The sequence below is a fragment of the Cetorhinus maximus genome, chromosome 1, assembly GCF_964194155.1.
Source record: "Cetorhinus maximus chromosome 1, sCetMax3.hap1.1, whole genome shotgun sequence".
NCBI classification, from domain to species: Eukaryota; Metazoa; Chordata; class Chondrichthyes; order Lamniformes; family Cetorhinidae; genus Cetorhinus; species Cetorhinus maximus.
The window spans coordinates 18,469,584-18,488,414 of NC_135879.1; the positions used below are offsets into that span (position 1 = coordinate 18,469,584).

Consider the following 18,831-nt stretch of genomic DNA (forward strand, 5'->3'; position numbering starts at 1 on the left):
TATCTTTTCTTGTTGAATAAATGTTTTATTCTTTTGTTGCAAGTTCATTAGCTGACCCCCGTGCCTCTGTTCAGTAGCTACTCTCCATGTATTTAAACAAACAAATAAAAGTTAGGATCTATCAGGCTGGGTTCCACCCTGGGATCAGGCTTGTCCAGGGGTAATCTCAGCTGGGATCATAACCTAAGAGAGTCAGAACCATCCAAAGTCTCCAATTTAAATCAGAGTTCTGGATGGTTCCTGGTGCGGGGTAATTGCCCAGGGTAATTACCCTTGTGTGGGGACTTCCGGGGGTCGCCCAGCACATCTTCTGGGGTACTTCCCAGGGACAACCAACCCAGAGAGCAGCAGTTCTGGGCCAAGGTCAATGATTATAAGCTGCCACAGCCATACAGCATGCAAAATATGGCCTGGTGTTTTATGTGAAAGATGAAATTACTAAGTATATTACAATGTAGTTATTGTAATGTATGGCTACTCCTGCTCCTAATTCATATGTTCACATGTACAATCTTCACAATAATCTTGGCAAATGTAGTGGAACCCTAGATCAACCAGGGAAGCTTGGCCAATGTACGCCAGCTTCCTTGATTATATTACATGCCACCACATAAACTCTTTGGTCTTAGTGAAAGAATGAGTATACATTCTATCTCTATGGATCAGGATAAAAACCAACAGTCACATTTATTCAACATTAAACAAGTAAATGAATGGTATTTCATACACTGTAAACTGTATTTACAGTAGTTATGTACAGAAAGTGAATTTGCCCACTGTCTTTGCCAATATTTAATGTCCAACCAACATCTAAAACAGATTAAACCAGAAAAGTGTCAAGAAAAATTTAAGAATATGGATCAGAAATGACATTTTCCCAGTCTGTAATGTACATCTGCTCCTTGTAGAAATAGTTAGCAAAACTGACCTCAACACCAACCCTGCCCTGACCAGCAAGAGTAAAATACAATAAATAATCCAACAGTCAAAAAGGTTTCATTTTCATCTAAGGCTGACTCCACCATAGAATTAAGAGATGCAAGTCTCTTCTCTGTTCCTTCTAATTGTGCAGACCACATCATTTCCACAAATTGATGTAGATTGCTACCATATTAGCAATTTCAAACAAAAAAGAGTTCATGTTGGTGCAACATGCTGGGCTACGGAGGGTCAAGGCACGTTCTTGGGGCAAGGTAAGAGGAGCTCTACTCTCTGGGCAGAATTTTGCCCTTGGTGTGCGGGATTGGAGGGGGGGGTCAACTGCCACCCACGATCGGCAGCGCACTGCGATTTTATGCGGGCCAATTAAGGCCGGCCCAGCATAAGACGTGGCTGGGGGATGTGAAGTGGCGGGTGGGAAGGGTGCTCAATGTCCACCGGGTCCAATGGCGAACCGGCAGCCGATTCAAATGCGGCCTTGGAAGGCTGCCACCGAAAGGCGCAGAAGTCGTGATGGAGAGCGTGGCGGATAGACACGGCAGGGCTGGTCGGCAAGGCATTCAGCCCCGCGTTTCTCCGATGAATGCCTCACTGCCCGCCTGGGGGAGGGGGCAGCACAGAATGAAACCCTTGTCCCCAGGGATGGGAGGAGGCCCCCCCCCACCAACCCCCTGCCTCACCAGAAAAGCCTGGGGGGAGGTGGCATCCAGGGTCAGCAGCCATGATGTGGTGAGGCGCACATGTGTGCAGCGCCAGAAGCACTTCAACAATCTCCTGAGATCAGGAAGGTTGCGTATCGTGTGGTCATGGGTCACTTTGCAGAGCAGTTAAGAACTGCCCATCCCCCCATGGACCTCGGAGGCGTTAGAGCATGAGTGGCAAATGTCAATGAGGCAACATCTGGGCAAGGGTTGGACTGATTGTCTTGCAGCTCCAGAGTCACGAATCGGCTGAGCCCTGTGAGGTATTCTTCAGGTGGGGTTGGCCAGACTGCAAGGGTGCTGCAGGTACAGGGTGGACTAATCAATGCTCCTCTGTCCTTTCAGGAGAAAACATCCCATAACAATGCAGAGAGGTCGCGTACTGGCGGGGGACCACCCCACCTACTAATCCTCACTCGTTGTGAGCAGGAGGCCCCCGGAGCTGGAGAGGCGCCATGCGCCTCGGTCAAACGGCCAGGGAGAGGTTGGGGTGCCACAGGGAGGTAAGGGTGCAGTGCACTGAGGTGAGAATGTTGGTAATTGCAACCATTCCACTGTAGTCTCTATATTGATGTGAGCCTCGAAGCCGGAATCCCCATTGGTAATGGAAAGACGAGGGCACCCTGATGCATATCTCTGTCTCATGAGGCTGCCTGGCATGCACAGTAACAGTCTGACATGTCCTTGTTGTTCCTTTCAGGCTCACCACCAGCCCTTCAGGATGAGGAGCCTGAAGGCCCACCCCTGACCCCTGAGGACCACACTGATCAGAATGCAGGTGCATCATACCCGCTCTCTCAAGCAGGCACTAGCGCTGATGCCAGCACCTCGGTGGGCATTAGATTGCTGGCTACTATCTCAGTGCACATTGGTAAGGGCACTTCACACTCGCTTGAGGGTATAGGCGGAGGAAAACAGTGCCCAGAGCGCCAGCAGTCGGAGGACGGCTGGGGACCAAGACAATGCTCAGTCGGTGGCTGATGATGTGCCTCTGGAGTCGTCCCTGAGGCAGCAGATGCTGGACATCCAGCAGGGTGTGGGGGAGGACCTGGCGGAGATACATGAGGGAACGTGTGTCATGGTCTCTGTGATGGAGGAGTCCTGGGGGCATGAGCAATGTGTTGACCCTCATGACCAAGCGCAATGCCTCCTCCATGGAGAGAGTGGCAACTGTCATGGAGAGGCTGAGGGGTTCCTGGGATTGCGCTCGGACCTGCAGCCCTCACACTGACAGTGACCTCAGGTTGTCAGTGTGGGAGATGGATTGGCACCCAGTATCCCAGCTCGGTGCCCGTCCATCAGTGGTGAGCAGGGAGGTCCAGAGCGACCTCACGTTGGTGCGCGAGCTGCCTGTCATCTCTGCGAGCTCCTCTCAGGGCGCTCTGGATGAGGGCAGCAGCTCCTCCCTCCTCTGTCAGTGATCATGGCATCTGATGAAGCTGCGGTGACTGGGGAGATGCTAGCCATGGCACTGACAGCTTCCTCCAGGGCGGGGTCAACACAGGCTCCATGGGCCAGAGGATGCCCGCCAAAGTCATCAAAGCCAACAGGACAGCAGAGTGAGCAGGCTGTCTCCAATGCCGGGGCCAGCCAGGGGGGAGCACCTAGACATAGCACCCACAAGCGAAAACTTAAAGCACTTTAATCACAACATGGCCTGATCACAGCTGATATTTGTTTCCCCCATTTTTCTGTTCAGTGTTTACTGGTGTGACGGAAAACACCTGTCAATGCTAATTTGTAGGATGTTTGCCAGGCACCAGTTAATTAAATGTGTTTTTGTGCAACTGGCCTCTGGATGCTTCATTTGTTCGGCAGGTGTAAGGTTTCCCAAGGGCATTAGCTGGCCACGTACTTAATGGCGGGCATGCCTCCATCTTCTGTTGGCTTTGATGACTTTGGTGGGCGCCCTCTGGCCTGTGGAGCCTCCTCCAGTGAAATATCGCGAGAGTGCACGTTGACGTCGGCACACCCGGCTTTATTTCACGCTCGGGCATGTCGGGCGCATGCCCGCACGCCATGTTAAAATTTCTGGCCGATGATAAGTGACTTTGGAAGGTCTGATGCTGGCTAGAAAACTACTCCATTCCCAACACTGGCGGTCATCCTGAAACCGTTCTTAAAGAAATCAAGTTGCCAGGCTCTCCACCGATATCAAGCGGCAAAAGGCCCAAAAGAGGGGTGAAAAGGTGAGAAGCTTTAAAAGCTGCCTGGAGGTGCAGGAAACCAAGGGCCTCCATCTGCCCCAAGCTTCCCTTCACTCGTTACTGATTGTCTAACTGTCAGGAAACTGACATTTCTTTTCATTACATCATTGCGGTTTATTGTAAAGTAGGTCTATAAAGGTGTGTCTGAATGGGTCCGTCTGTATGATTTAATTGAATTAGAGTCAGACAGACTGCAAGCTTGAAATTATCAAAAGAAGTTAGGGGTAAAAGGCATTTGAAATGCTAATGAGTAAATATGGATGAGGTCTTAGCGTGTAGGGTGTGAAGAAAATTAGCATTTTTAGTTAAGTGAAGGGGTTGTTTGGGTTTCAAAGAGATGATAGGGTGTTTACAACTAACAAGATAAGCAAGGCCAAGCAGTATGTTTATTTTTCCCCAAAGGTACTGACCATATTGGCAACATGAAAGATTTTTATACTATGGGGAAACTAAATTTCCAAAGACATATAGAACAATGAAATTTACAGATTAAAGAGAGAGAAACATATATAAAGAGGAGTGGAAGGCCATGGTGGGGGGGGGGGGGGTGAAATCATGTAAGATTTAAAAGGACTGTGTAAAACAGCCCTGGGGAAGCCTCCAGCCACTTTAGCAGAAGTCTGCTGTATCAGTAGCCAAAGATGGATTTCCTTTGGAATTCCACTGTCGAGTGGGTGCTGTGGTAAACTTGCTGGCTTGCTATTTAAATTTAAAATTGATTTTTGACTGTTGCCTTAAAGAGGGTATGTAGTTGAGAGTCAGATTAATTAGGAATTTTGGGATTTGTTACAGTATAAAGAAACTGTAATCTTATGTATGTGCTTGAAATCTTTTCTTTTGTTAATAGTTGTTTTAATTTAGTTTTTAAAATCTCTAAAGGTGTTAGTGGACTCATTACTTCTGAATTCAGTGCACAAATCTTCTCATAATAAATACAAATTGTAGAACCGTTGTGACAGCGTGACCAAGTTTCCCTTGTGGATTTGACCTGCCTGGCACACAGCACCTGCCACGTCATAACACTAATGTCCCCCCAACCACTCACCTGTCTGTTGGTGCTATTCCCTTCTGCCAACTTGAGGGCATTCACGCTGAGTTTGGGCGCGATTCGGAGAGTGTGTTACTAAGGCCCTGGAGTTAAATTGGTACAAGCCTCATGTCACTGAATTAGGAAAAGCCTGTCACACACCCCTCTGGCCTCGCTTGCCTTTCACCAGAGATCAAAACTGGGTCTTAAAATTATCCAGGCATTCATCCATTGCTTTAAATAGATATACTTATCACCAGACAGGCTAACATGGTTCAACAGTACACACGCTTGGGGCTAGACTAATCCAATCTAACCACAGGTAAGTTTTGACGCAGACATTGGTCAGTTTAATAAACAGCTCCTATTTAATTAGAAACACTTGAGTTCTTCAACAGAAAGAACTCCGAATCTTTTAATATATGCAAATCTATATCTCACTGAATGAAAAAAATCCATGGTTATGCTGCACAGCTTCATGCCTGCCAATTACATGGGAGCAGCTGACAAATGGACATTTTTTTGTGACCATCAAACTGGAGAAATGAAACTGTTGGAAGTAATTCAGCGATGAAACGGAACAAAATGATTAGAGACATTTCTGCCTCTTTTCCATATGTCAAGCTGCCAACTCAAATAACACGGCATGAAGCAGAGAAGACACTTTCTGCTTGTGACAGGACAAGACCAGCAAAAGCTGAAGGAAAGTCTGCCATTGCTCAGCTAAGGAAGAGGAACTCTTGTACATTAAAGAAACACTTTCCCAACAGGCAGATGAATTATAGATACAGAATTATGCCTAGCTGGATCTCAACTCTGGTATTCAACTATAACTGTTTATTCAATACATCACACCGTTTTTTGTATGGCATATACACCACATTCTGAATAAAAGACAACAATACTAACGGAAGTGGAGCTGAAACTACATTGGAGATTGAGAGCGACTAGGGCAGTGGTTCCCATGCCAACTGGGGTCACAGAAGCAGTGAAAGAGGTCATGAGAAATAAAATCACAATCTGCCACACCCTCATATTTCCTAAAAGTGGGACGTAACCAATCACAAGTCAATCTCTCCAGCGTTGGACACTTTGACTGGCTGCAGCAGCTCTGATCAGGCGTGCTAAGACGTAACAATGCGTCTACGGTTGGGATTTTCTGCTCTTGTTTTTGGTGGGCATCATAGCAAACAGGAGCAGAAAACATCGGGAGATTGCAAAAATTGGCTTCACGTTGTCATAAAACCAGTCCGCGATCGTCCGCTCCACCTGTCAATAGCATCGATGGTGTTTATGCCGCTGCATATCAGGAAACTAATTTCAATGCTCTATCATCTCTTTATAAGCCCTGCTCGCCAGAATCATCCCCCCCACACTGGATCATCCAGGCACGTAGGCATGATTGCACACCGTGTTTCACAACTCTACATGAGTGACGTGCACCTGGTGACCTGCACTTCACTCAGGAATTCAAGGTTTGTTTGCCTACTTTATTTCGGGCAGCACTCACAGTCATCAGCGCCAGGCTTCGCAGGCAGCACCACATCAGGGAGGCTTTTAGGGAGGCTCTCGGGCAGGTCTCTACCTACCAGACCAGCAGTAAGGCGGTGGTGGCTTTTCAACAGCTGCAGGGCTAGGGCTTGCTTGGGGGAAGGGGGTTATCCCTGGGTGTGTTTGGGGGCACATGTTGATCTGTGCAAGTGGCCTCAAGATGGTGAGAGCTGAGGAGGCAGCCTCCAGAGGCGATGTGGCCAGATGGAGATGTGACGGGGTGTGTGAGAGAGTGAGTGGTGACGTCCCTTGACCTGGCAGTGAGTGATAGTCCAATGAAAGTGTGATGGCCTTGTGAGTTTCGAGTGATGAGGTGGTTGCCTTACCCTGGCGGCATGGATGAGATCATTTATTCTCCATCAGCATTGGATGGCCAACCTTTTCTGTGCAGCATTGGCACTGATCACCACTGCCATCACCTCCCAAGCCGGAATGGTGAGATTGCTGGACCTCTTGCAGCCAGAGCAGGGGTAGAGGACATCACGGTGGGCTTCCAAAAGGCATTCCAGGAACAGGTCACTGAACGCTTCTTGGCTTTCGGGGCCAGGTCTTCACTGGAGCAGTCCTGGGCTGCAAGAATTGAAAACTGTGTGTGCAGCTGCCGTTTAGATATGGCATCCAGAGTGAGGTAACGGCATGGTGGGTGATTCAGAGGCCGCCCACCAGCGATATGGTACGTTTCCTGTGCCTGCATAATTAATGAAGCAGGAAGCAGATGATACGGAGCAAAAACCCACCCTTGCAGCTGGCAGGAGAAACGTCTTTTTCCGCTTCCACCACTGCACTTAGTGCAATTCAGGGAAAATTTTGCCTTACGTAAATATGTCAGAGATTTCCCAGAGCAGGCAGCAATGGAGACGGACACGGATTTAGCAATCGGAGGCAGTCTGGTCACCGAGGTCATCACAGATTTTCAAACTGACATGATGTTATCTACAAAATGCGAACTTTGATATACCGGAAGTTACTGTGCTGCTCTTTTGCTGTTTTGTCTTTGTTGGTGTCTGAGGTCACATTCACTTTTTTAACTGTTAAAAGGGGGTCAATTTGGAAAATGGTTTGGGAAGCGCTGGCCTAGAATAATGTTATCACTACAAAATACCACATGATGGACAGGTTGCAACGATAGGTTCTGCAAATCCAGATTAACAGGGAACAAAGAATCTAGTACACGTTATAGGGAAATTACTTGGCAGTACCAAAGCATAATTATGAGTGTAGTCTGGTCCATCAGTAACAATATTATATGGTACACATTACTACAACATTTACAGAGTTATGGAAGTTTACAATTAGAAAACGTTGCATTTAAAGATTCAGCGGTTTTCTGAAGAATCACAAGAAGTTTTCCTGGTGCCCTGGGTAACATTCCAGAAACAACCATGACTGCCAAAAGCTGATCATCTATTTACCTTTGCAGACATGGCTGCTTCGGGCCAGACATCATACTTTCCTAAATCTCAACCACTACACCCCAAGGCAATTCATTGTGCGAGATGTTTTGAGGCACACATAAACGTAAATATTTTCAGTAAATGTTTTAAGATGACCTGACGATCAACAATGACCAAGTTAAGTGTAACTAGTGGATACCTGATAAATGGTGAGATTCAGAAACCCCAAGAGGCCACCAAATCAAGCCATCAGTCACAGCATTTAGAAGCTGAAAAGGAAATCACCATTTCTGCTTGTGTGGCACCACAGTGTCTCCTCATTCAGGCGTCCATCCCTGGTGCAGCACTGAAACAATGCTAACCAAAGTCACACATGGCATCATTTGTGACTATGGCCGTGGTGCACTTCCCCTCAATGCTCCCCTGAACAGATCTAGCAACTCAAGGCTGGGCATCCAGGCACTGTGGGCCATCAGCAGCAGCAGAATTGTATTCGAACACACTCTGTAACCTCATGGCCTGGCATATCCCCCACTCTACCAGTACCATCAAGCCAGGGGATCATCTCTGGTTCAATGAAGAGTGCAGGAGGGCATGCCAAGAGCATCACCAGTCATGCCTAAAAATGAGGTGTCAACATGGTGAAGCTATAACACAGAACTACTTGCATGCCAAACAGCATAAGCGGCAAGTGATAGAGAGAGCTAGGTGATCCCACAACCAATGGATCAAATCTAAGCTCTGCAGTCCTGTCACATCCAGTCATGAATAGTGGTGGACAATTAAACAACTCACTGGAGGAGGGCGCTCCACAAATATCCCCATCCTCAATGATGGGTGAGCTCAGCACATCAGTGCAAAAGATAAGGCTGAAGCATTTGCTACAATCTTCAACCAGAAGCGCCGAGTGGATGATCCAGCTCGGCCTCTTCCAGAGGTCCCCAGGAACACAGATGCCAGTCTTCAGCCAATTTGATTCACTCCACGTGATATCAAGAAACATTTGAAGTCACTGGAGAGTGCAAAGGCTACTGGCCCTGACAATATTCCAGCAACAGTACTAAAGACTTGTACTCCAGAACTTGCCACACCCCTAGCCAAGCTGTTCCACTACAGCTACAACACTGGCATCTAACCGGCTATGTAGAAAATTGTCCAGGTATGTGCTGTACATAAAAAGCAGGACAAATCCAACTGGTCAATTACCACCCCATCAGTCTACTCTCCACCATCAGTAAAGTAAGGGAAGGGGTCATCAACAGTGCTATCAAGCAGCACTTGCTTAGCAATAACCTGCTCATTGACGCCCAGTTTGGGTTCCGCCGGGGCCACTCAGCGCCTGACCTCATTACAGCCTTGGTTCAACATGGACAAAAGAGCTGAACTCCCAAGGTGAGGTGAGAGTGACTGCCCTTGACATCAAGGCTGCATTTGACCGAGTGTGACATCAAGGCGTCCTAGCAAAACTGGAGTCAATGGGAATCAGGAGGAAAACTCTCCGTTGTTAGGAGTCATACCTAGCACAAAGGAAGTTGGTTGTGGTTGTTGAGGTCAGTCATCTCAGCTCCAGGATATCACTGCAGGAGTTCCTCAGGGTAGTGTCCTCAGCCCAACCATCTTCAGCTGCTTTATCAAGACCTGGACAATATCCAGGCTTGGGTTGACAATTGGCAAGTAACATTCGCACCACATAAGTGTCAGGCAATGACCATCTCCAACAAGAGAGATTCTAACCATTGCCCATGTTGTTCAATGGCATTACCATCACTGAATCCCCCACTATCAACATCCTGGGGTTGCCATTGACCAGAAACTGAACTGGGGTAGCCATACAAATACTATGGCTACAAGAGCAGGTCAGAGGGGAGGTATCGGGCGACGAGTAACTCACCTCCTGACTCCCCAAAGTCTGTCCACCATCTATAAGGCACAAGTCAGGGGTGTGATGGAATACTCCCCACTTGCCTGGATGAGTGCAGCTCCAACAACACTCAAGAAGCTGGACACCATCCAGGACAAAGCAGACTGCTTGATTTGCACCACATCCACAAACATTCACTCCCTCTACCACCGACACACAGTAACAGCAGTGTGTACCATCTACAAGATGCACTGCAGGAATTCACCAAGGCTCCTTAGACAGCACCTTCCAAACCCACGACCACTACCATCTAGAAGGGCAATGGCAGCAGCTAGATGGAAACACCACCACCTCGAGGTTCCCCTCCAAGTCACTCACCATCCTGACTTGGAAACATATCACCGTTCCTTTACTGTCAGTGGGTCAAAATCCTGGAACTCCCTCCCTAACAGCACTGTGGGTGTACCTACACCACATGGACTGCAGCGGTTCAAGAAGGCAGCTCACCTCCACCTTCTCAGGGGCAACTAGGGATGGGCAATAAATGCTGGCCCAGCCAGCAAAGCCCACATCCTGTGAATGAATAAAAAAAGAACCTGTGACGAGGCCATAGCCATGGAAATGGCAGTTAAGAGATAGTTACTAATTCAAAGCCACAGCCAGAGTTGCCTGGGCAGATGATCATGGCCGCCAGACGTTCTGAAACAGCTGGCGCATTCTTTCATACAAAGATCCTTACTAATCTCTTCACAGAACCTTTGTTGTCTGCATATTCTTGCAGGGCCCGAGTTATCCTTTGAAAGGCACTTCATTCTCCTTTCCTACATCCTCTTAGGTTCCTCCGCGTCATCCGTTATAATGCCATAGAAAAGGTTACGTCCATTGGGAATGGATAATTAGTCCTGAGAAGTGCTCACTGTAGCGGCGGCAAAGGTAAAGTCTTAAAAAACTCTCAGTCCCAAAGGCAGCTCAAATGTGTCTAGCCTCAAAGCAAACAAAAGAAGCAAAATTTCACAAGTGCAGTAATTGCTACTCAAACCTTCAGCAGCGTTCAGGCTCACAGGGCTTCGGAAGCTCAGTCATTGAGTTACGTTCAAGATAGAGATCGATAGATATCTAGATACTAATGACATCAATGGATATGGGAATATAAAAATGGCATTGAGGTAGACAATCAGCCATGATCTAGTTGAATGGTGGAGCCTGCTCGAGGGGCTGAATGGCCTACTCCTCCTCCTATGTTCTTATGTTTATAAACTCATTTCACATGTCTTAGCAGAACCTGGTCACAGCTGTACCTTTTATTTCCCATTCTAACTTATGAGCATAAATATAGGTAATGCGAAATACCATCACCGCTGAACCTCATTTAAATATATTTAAATTAGCTGCATGAAGTCATTGTGAATCAAATTGCGAATTCAGGTACGTTGTTTCTAAAGTAAACATGGACAGAACTATTTTCTGCTTCAATTTTCAGCTTAATGATATATCCCCTGTCACTGTTCACTTGCTGCTGGAAGTTTGAAGAGGACTTTCAAAACATATCAGAAGACTTTCTGGGACATTTGTCAGGAATTGAACAACATTCTATCAACATTCATTCAAGAAATTCTCTGAGGACCTCATCTGAAAGGAGTAAGTGTGGTGCTCCTCTACCTTATAGGAGTCAGCAAGATAAAGGGAGGTCTTGGTTATGGACATCTTGCAAGAGGTCCGCCTTGGCCTGCAGGAAGAATAGGAAGTGCAGACGAGACCAGGCAGCTCCTTCAGGACTGAAGGGCGCAGTAGATTTCTTCCCATCCACCCCTCCACCCCCCGGGCAAGTACAAGACACACCGCCTCCTATGGAACGCCTCAACCCGAGCCAACCAGTGCCACATCTGAGGACATGTGTATCCTCTCACCCAGTCCTTGAACAATACTGAAACCTACCAATGTTAGCCAGTGGACTACACACCTCCAGTGCAAGTGGGTGCAAGGAGCCAACAGATACTGCTCTAAGGAACTTGCATTTTGCTGAAAAAAGAGACATGCTATCAAAGCTTTCCATCTGGCACTCATCAGGACAGCTCGCAAGAAAATACCAACAGTAAAGGGAACAACAATTTATATTGCATGAGAAAATTACATATAGTCAGTGCTTGCTTGCTGAAACTACAGGTGTCTTGATTTTGCAACTTCAGGCAAGATCAAATCATGATAATTAGTAATTAGGTCCAAAATTGCAGGTTAAAACCGTACTTTCAAACCAGCGTGTCTTATTAACACAGCATCAATTCACGCCTTCAAAGTAAACCCCTACAAATGGATGGAAAATATATTCCAAGGTTTCTAAAAATATTGACTTATTTAGCAAGCTTTATTTATAACCTTTAAAAATATATAGGCGAGTTTGAGAAAATGGTGGTAATTATGACTGGACAGTCGAATATAATGAGTGATATTGATTTAGCCGCCCATTACACGTCTCTCATGAGTTTCATTCCTATTGCCTTATTACACTGTTACCCAAGTTATGACTATTTTTCATCACAGTAAGCCTGTGATGATAAATACAGTCACATTCAAACCTGCACATATATTTTAGGAAGAAAACAAATGCAAAGCAAAGAGTGAAAGTATTAAAATGGCACATTTAACCCAAAGTTTTGATACAGAATATTACCTGATCCTGGAGACTCTGCATCATCTTTACCAGCAGCTGCCACTTGACATCTTCAAGTAACTGATTGCTCCTAGCTTCATCTCTTAATCTGGAAAGCAGTATAGAAGTTAATATTTGATCTGGTCTTGACTGTTCACTTTGTCACCATGCAATGTACACAGCACAAGTCTTGTCAGAAGACCATGAAGCCGTAGAAGCATATGTCAAATAAAATGGTAAATCCTGACTACTGAGCCTAAACAACTGGAAAAGTGACCTCAGTAATACATTGAGAGACTTTGAGTAAAGCTGATAAAGTAGGCAGAAAATAGGGCAGTAAAATGAATTTCTGGGATGTCGATTCAATAGACTTCATACACGTTGACATTACTAATATAGTAGAGATAACAAAAATTTCCATTTAAATGAATAGCCATGTAGTCCACTGATTTACCCATAATAATGTAAAAAAAAAACAAAATATCTGTCTAACACTGAAGTTACCAAAACAACAATACATGAGTGAATGTATGGAATGTGGGTTGCATTGCTACACAAGCCAGGAAGCGCATGCAGATTATCTTAAAGAAAATGCTCTACACTTATAAAAGGATAAAATCTCGAGTGTCAGCCATGCCTTATTTCCTGCCTTTGAGTCACAAGGTTCTGGGCTCACTTTCCACTCCAGGGCTTGAGCATAAAAATCAAGGCTGACACTCCAGTGCAGTACCGAGGGAGTGCTGCACTGTCGAAGGTGCTGCCTGTTGGATAAGATGCTAAACGAGGCCCCATCTGCCTGTTTGGGCGGATGTAAAAAATCCTATGGCTCTAGTTTGAAGAAGGGCAGTTTTCCCCGGTGTCCTGGCCAGTATTTATCCCTCAATCAACATTACAAGAACAGATTATCTGATTATTACCACATGCTGTTTGTGGGAGCTTGCTGTGTGCAAATTGGCTGTCTCATTTCTTTTCTAACAGCAGTGACTACACTTCAAAAGTTTTTCACCGGCTGTAGAGTACTTTGAGACCATGAAAAGTGTGAAATAAATGCAAATCATTCTTTTCTTTTTTCTTTATGTATGTCAGTCTAAGCATCCAGTGGTTTTATTTTCAGAAAAAAATCAGGTGAAAAAGACTGCATGCAAATAGCCTCTGCATATTCATAGTCACCTTACAAGATCTTGGGGATGACCAGAGGAGAGGCAGCTAAACCTGCTGTCTCTCAGGAGAACTGCACATCTGTCGAATCCATCTGCTTAATGCACTGAAGAGCTAGGTAATGGGGCAGGTATGGGTACCACTTCATTATCACGGATGGTACCAAGAGGTCTAGAGCCAGCAATAACATACAACAACTTGCCACCACATTTAGTACTTCCATTGCAGTAACATCTAGACATAGCATAAGATTGTGTTCCAATGACAAACACCATATAGGTTTACCAAGAGGTGCAATATGGTATCAACGCTAGTTTGATTCACTCTTTTAATTTTTTGGTGAACCATTAAATGCACTTTATTTCTCCTTAGTCCAGAAGGTTTATTTTAGAATGGCTACAAGTATGGTAATATTTAGTTAAAAACAAACTGAAGGATGGGCGAAGTAAGACTAGATGAGAATGGTTAGCATGGTATTTACAGGGCCATGGTATGCTGACAAAATGGACAAGACTGGTTATGCAAGGGCTACAATTAATGGAAAATGTTCTCAGTTAGCGACTGATGCACTAGGCTCCCTGGCTGCAAGATGCCTTCATACATTTGAAGCTCATCTAGCTCATTACTGTCCTCTGCTGCTAGTTGGTCCTGTGTCTTCTCACTCTCCTGCTGACTGGTAACTTCTTTTATGGCAAAATTGTGCAACTTGATGATTTTTAAGATTGTTGTGCTGTACAATTGGAGCTCTTTCATCGACTTGCAACAAAACCTTTGCTTTACTATACCTGTGGTGTTTCTTGTGATGGGCACAGGGAGCAGATTATGGGGTCCTTTTGGGCTGATGAACTAAGAAAGCACACAAGGCTTTTCTTATCTGTATTTATTGAATGAAATTGCAACTGGCAAATCTGGCTAATAGCGCCATAAATTTGGCCTGGTGTTTGTGGAAATCCTACTACATGGCATGAAGGCTCCAGGAGGCTTACCTTTACTCAAAAAGACCAAAACAATACGGATACAATCGGCTGCTAAAAGATACAGGAAGCAAAACTCCTAGGCAGGAGTACATGAAAGGCAATAGTGAATTGGCAGGTTGTTTACACCCTATCCAATTTCCTTTTCCATGGCCGTGGTGAGGTGTAAAACAAGTTGCCAATGCACATTTTATGTTTCTATTCAAGACAAATTTGAACCCACAGCACCTTAAACAGCAAGCATGCAAATGAAGAAAGTAGGTTTGTGACGTCCAACTATATGGGTGCTCGGTTCATCAATCCGCACAGCATGTTAGGGAGATCTTCCCCCATTTAAGTGTAACTTGTACCTTTAATGAACCTCGTGAACATGGTTCGTACTGCTCAAAGTAACCACAGTTACTCTTGCACATTATTCTGAATTTTCCTTTTCTCCTTAGAAAACACAAGGCTGTTACCTCTGACTCTCTGCTTCCATCAGGTCTTTATACTTGGACATGGCCTGCTTCAGACAGATATACATTTGACTGCTGCTTTGTGCTGTATCGTCTTCAATGGGATGTCTGCTCTGTGTCAATGTCCAGCTGTTCTGTTCTGTTAGCTCACTCTGGATAGCGAGCTCATGCTGTAGGGTATCTGAATGCAAACGGACAAGTTGCTCCAGCTCCTACAGAAAGAAAAACATGATGTTATCAATCCTGGCACAACAGACAATGGGCAAATAAGGAGAAACCTTTCTTTCTCTGGGCCGTTTCGAATGCCAGGCACCCAAAAGCACTCACAACAAGTGTATTGGGGTCCTTTATGTTAACATTTTTATGATGATTGGATCAGTAGACCTGCTTCATAAGTCAAAGATCAAAAGTACCCCATCAGATCAACATTATGAATACAACAGATTTAAAAAAATGAATTCTGTACATCTGAGATAAAATAGGAAATAGGAAATGTGCCAGTGATCAACTGGAGGATAGGTTAATGCCTTACGTAGAACCATTCATCAGAACTCAGGTTTCTGATAAAGGGCCACATCTACTGAAGTTAGTTTACAAAATTTTAACTGTTTTGAAATTTTGGTTAATTGCTCTGATTCTTCATCCCTTCAATAAATGGAGATTTCGATATATCTGTCACAGTCTTTACGGTATTGAAACATACTGCCATAAACTGATCAACTACTCAGCTGACTGAATAACTGAGCCTTACAGACTAAGAAGGTCTAGGTCTGATTTCTGATCTATGCCGATCAGTTATGTCAGCAGTGACAGATGCTGAGTGGATTGGGTCAGGGAAATTAGGCAAGGATCCCACTCCTGATTGTTACTAAATAAGCCATTGATTTAAGCATGCATGTATAGACAGGATTGGGCATGCTTGTGATGAACTTGGTCTAATAGCCTGGGGATGCTTACTGTCCAGGCCTCCAAATGAAGAAAGTCCACTTGGGCAACTTATTGGAGGCTGCCTGGCATGCTTGGAACTGTTACTCAACAAGAAAGACTCAGTGACTTCAGAAGATATAGAGAACAGAGTAGAAAAGTGGTAGAGACATGACAGGACTGAGAAGCAATAGAAAAAACCAAAGATGAATGTCAGTACTGAGCCTCCTCAACAAACATAGGCAAAACCCTCCTTTGTACTGGAGAACAATGATTCCAGAGAAGAAATTAATCACCTCTTCCAAGCTTCAAACGTCAAACATTAAGTAGTGAAAAGTAACTAAGAGAAATCAAAAAGGATGAATTTAGAAATAATACAAATTAGGGGACAATAGAAAAAGATGAAAAGAAAGGAATGAGAGAGGATAAAAAGGGGATAAGAGATAGGTGAAAACTTGAAATGATAGAAAGGGAATAGAGACCGAAAGCAAGAGACGGAACAAGAAGGGGCAGGATAAGCAGAGGCAGAATAAGAGGGGTGGACATGGGAGACGAGAACAGGGCACAAGGAGTGGAAATGGAAGAAGAACCTGAAAGAGTGAGATCCAGCTTTGCAAATTAACATACGGAAATAAAAAATTGTGGCATTGGCAAGGGACAGTTCAATTTTTTTCTGTTTAGTTACAGTGAGTGCAATGGAACACACTATAGCCCATGTGTGGAGCCTTCACAATAGAGGTGCAGATTGGAGAATTGTGCACAGAGGCCAACGCACCCGAGTGTGACATTTCTGATTTTCCAGTGATTAGAGTTTATGGTGAGAAAATTGGAAATACCTTGAATCAGAAGCACTGCCCTCTACCCTACTGCACAATATGCACAAGATGGTGATAGATTGAATACAAAATTGTTCTGGAAGTATATTTTCAGAGCTTATATTTGAAACCTGTGCCTCTGGGGGAACTTTGCTATATTAAAGGTGCTATATAAATGCAAGTTGTTGATATATAATGTTTGTTATTCATTTACGGGATGTGGATGTCGCTGGCTAGGCCAGCATTTATTGCCCATCCGTAATTGCCCTTGAGGAGGAAGTGGGGAGCTCATAAATTTTGGAGATCCGTCACCCTTTGGTCCAAAAAGTGGTAGTTGAAGGAGGGAGCTTGTTAAGATATATAAAAATAAAATGGTTCAGAGAAAATAAATCCAGAATGTTACTTCAGAGTATGGCACGAAAGTATGAACAGAAAACATTAATAGTAATCAGTTAGAAAACTTTCACTGAAAAAAAAAATGTTTGAATAATCTCTGGGTGGAATTGTAAAATTAAAAATAGATTACAGGAGTGAAAAGCTTTAATAGGCCTAATGGCTTTTCCTTGTCTAAAACTCTTTACATGCTGATTGGAGCTAAGCTTTTTAAAGTCAACTCTCCCAGAGAGGGGAATTTTCAATTAGCATTCAGAGCCAGGGAGCACTTTGACCATCATGATGTCCTACTTGCTATTGCTTGTGCCCAAAATGGCGGTTTTGCAAAGAAAGAAAAAAAGAACTGGTATTTATATAGTGCCTTTCACAATGTCACGATGACCCAAAAGACTCTACAAACGTTAAAGTGCTTTTGAAATGTAGTCACTGTTATAATGTAGGAAAAGGCAGCAGCCAATTTGCAAAGAGCAAGGTCCCAAAAACAGCAATGTGATTATTACATGATAATCAGTTGTTTGAATTGATTGAAGGATAAATATTGCCCAGAACACCATAAGCAAGAAAATCAACATCAGCACTACAAATCTCCCCTTTAAGGAAAGGAATTTTAAACACTTATATTATTTCTATTGCTAACTGCTTTAGGGAGGTGATTCCACAAACGCATAATCCCAATGAAGAAGCTATGGCTGGAGGGAGAGTGTGTTGTGGGTAGTGCTACAGTACTGTCGCTTTCATCCTCCAACCCACACTCCTGTGCACTCAGCTTTCCTGGAATCCTGGGATAGTGGAATCATCCATTTCATTCAAACACCCTCATTACATTTGCCTTTAACATTAACATTAGAGTGCAGCTCCAACAACACTCACGAAGCTCAACACCATCCAGAACAAAGCAGCCTGCTTGATTAGCACCCCATCCACCATCTTAAACAGTCACTCCCTCACCACCGACACACAGTGGCATTAGTGTGTACCATCTACAAGATGCACTGCAGCCACTCCTTTGACAGCACCTTCCAAACCTGTGACCTCTACCGCCTAGAAGGATAAGGGCAGCAGATGTATGGGAACATCACCACCTGCAAGTTCCCCTCCAAACCACACACCATTCTGACTTGGAACTATATCACCGTTCCTTCACTGCCGCTGAACTCTCTTCCTAACAGCACTGTGGGTGTACCAACACCGCATGGGCTGCAACGATTCAAGAAGGCAGCACACCAGCACCTTCTCAAGGGCAATTAGGGATGGGCAATAAATGCTGGCTTAGCCAGTGACACTCACATCTTGTGAGCAAATAAATAAAAACAATAAAGCAAGACATCCCAAAGACGTTCACAGTTGGGATCAGATCAAATGAGTAAGAAGGAAAGGCAATTGAAACCACAAGTGAAGAGGTTGGATTTAACAAAACCTTTGAAGGTGAATTGAGATGTATCAAGGAGAAGGGGCTTAGGAAGGCACTCCAGAGCTTGAAGACAAGGCAGTTGATTGCTCTACCATGGGCATAGAAGAGGTTGTTGAGGGACAACATATGGGTGAGGAACAGGCATAAATATGTAATTCCTATGGCTGGAATTTTACGTCCCATGGGTGGGCGCGTGCCTGACCCGAACGGGCATAGGATTGTGCAATATGATGGCGGGCGAACGTCCCGACGTCATTGTGCATTCGCGCAATATTTCGCTCGGCGGGCCCGCACAAAAGTCGGAAGAGCACCTACCGACAATTAGGTGGGCAATTAAGCTCATTAACAGCCCAATTGTCAGTGATTTTTCGTGG

General features: G+C 44.8%; 1 protein-coding gene across 3 annotated transcripts in view; it reads right to left on the reverse strand.

Annotated features, from left to right (window-relative positions):
- The window catches only part of LOC144677670 (limbin-like), a 184,283-nt gene that overhangs the window by 22,529 nt on the left and 142,923 nt on the right, over positions 1 to 18,831 (reverse strand). For all 3 annotated transcript variants that reach the window (XM_078537849.1, XM_078537792.1, XM_078537736.1), the window contains exons 18-19: positions 14,918 to 15,126; positions 12,349 to 12,436 (exon numbers count right to left, since the gene is read on the reverse strand). In XM_078537849.1, coding sequence (XP_078393975.1) covers positions 12,349 to 12,436; positions 14,918 to 15,126 — 297 coding nt within the window. The remainder of the gene's footprint in view (positions 1 to 12,348; positions 12,437 to 14,917; positions 15,127 to 18,831) is intronic.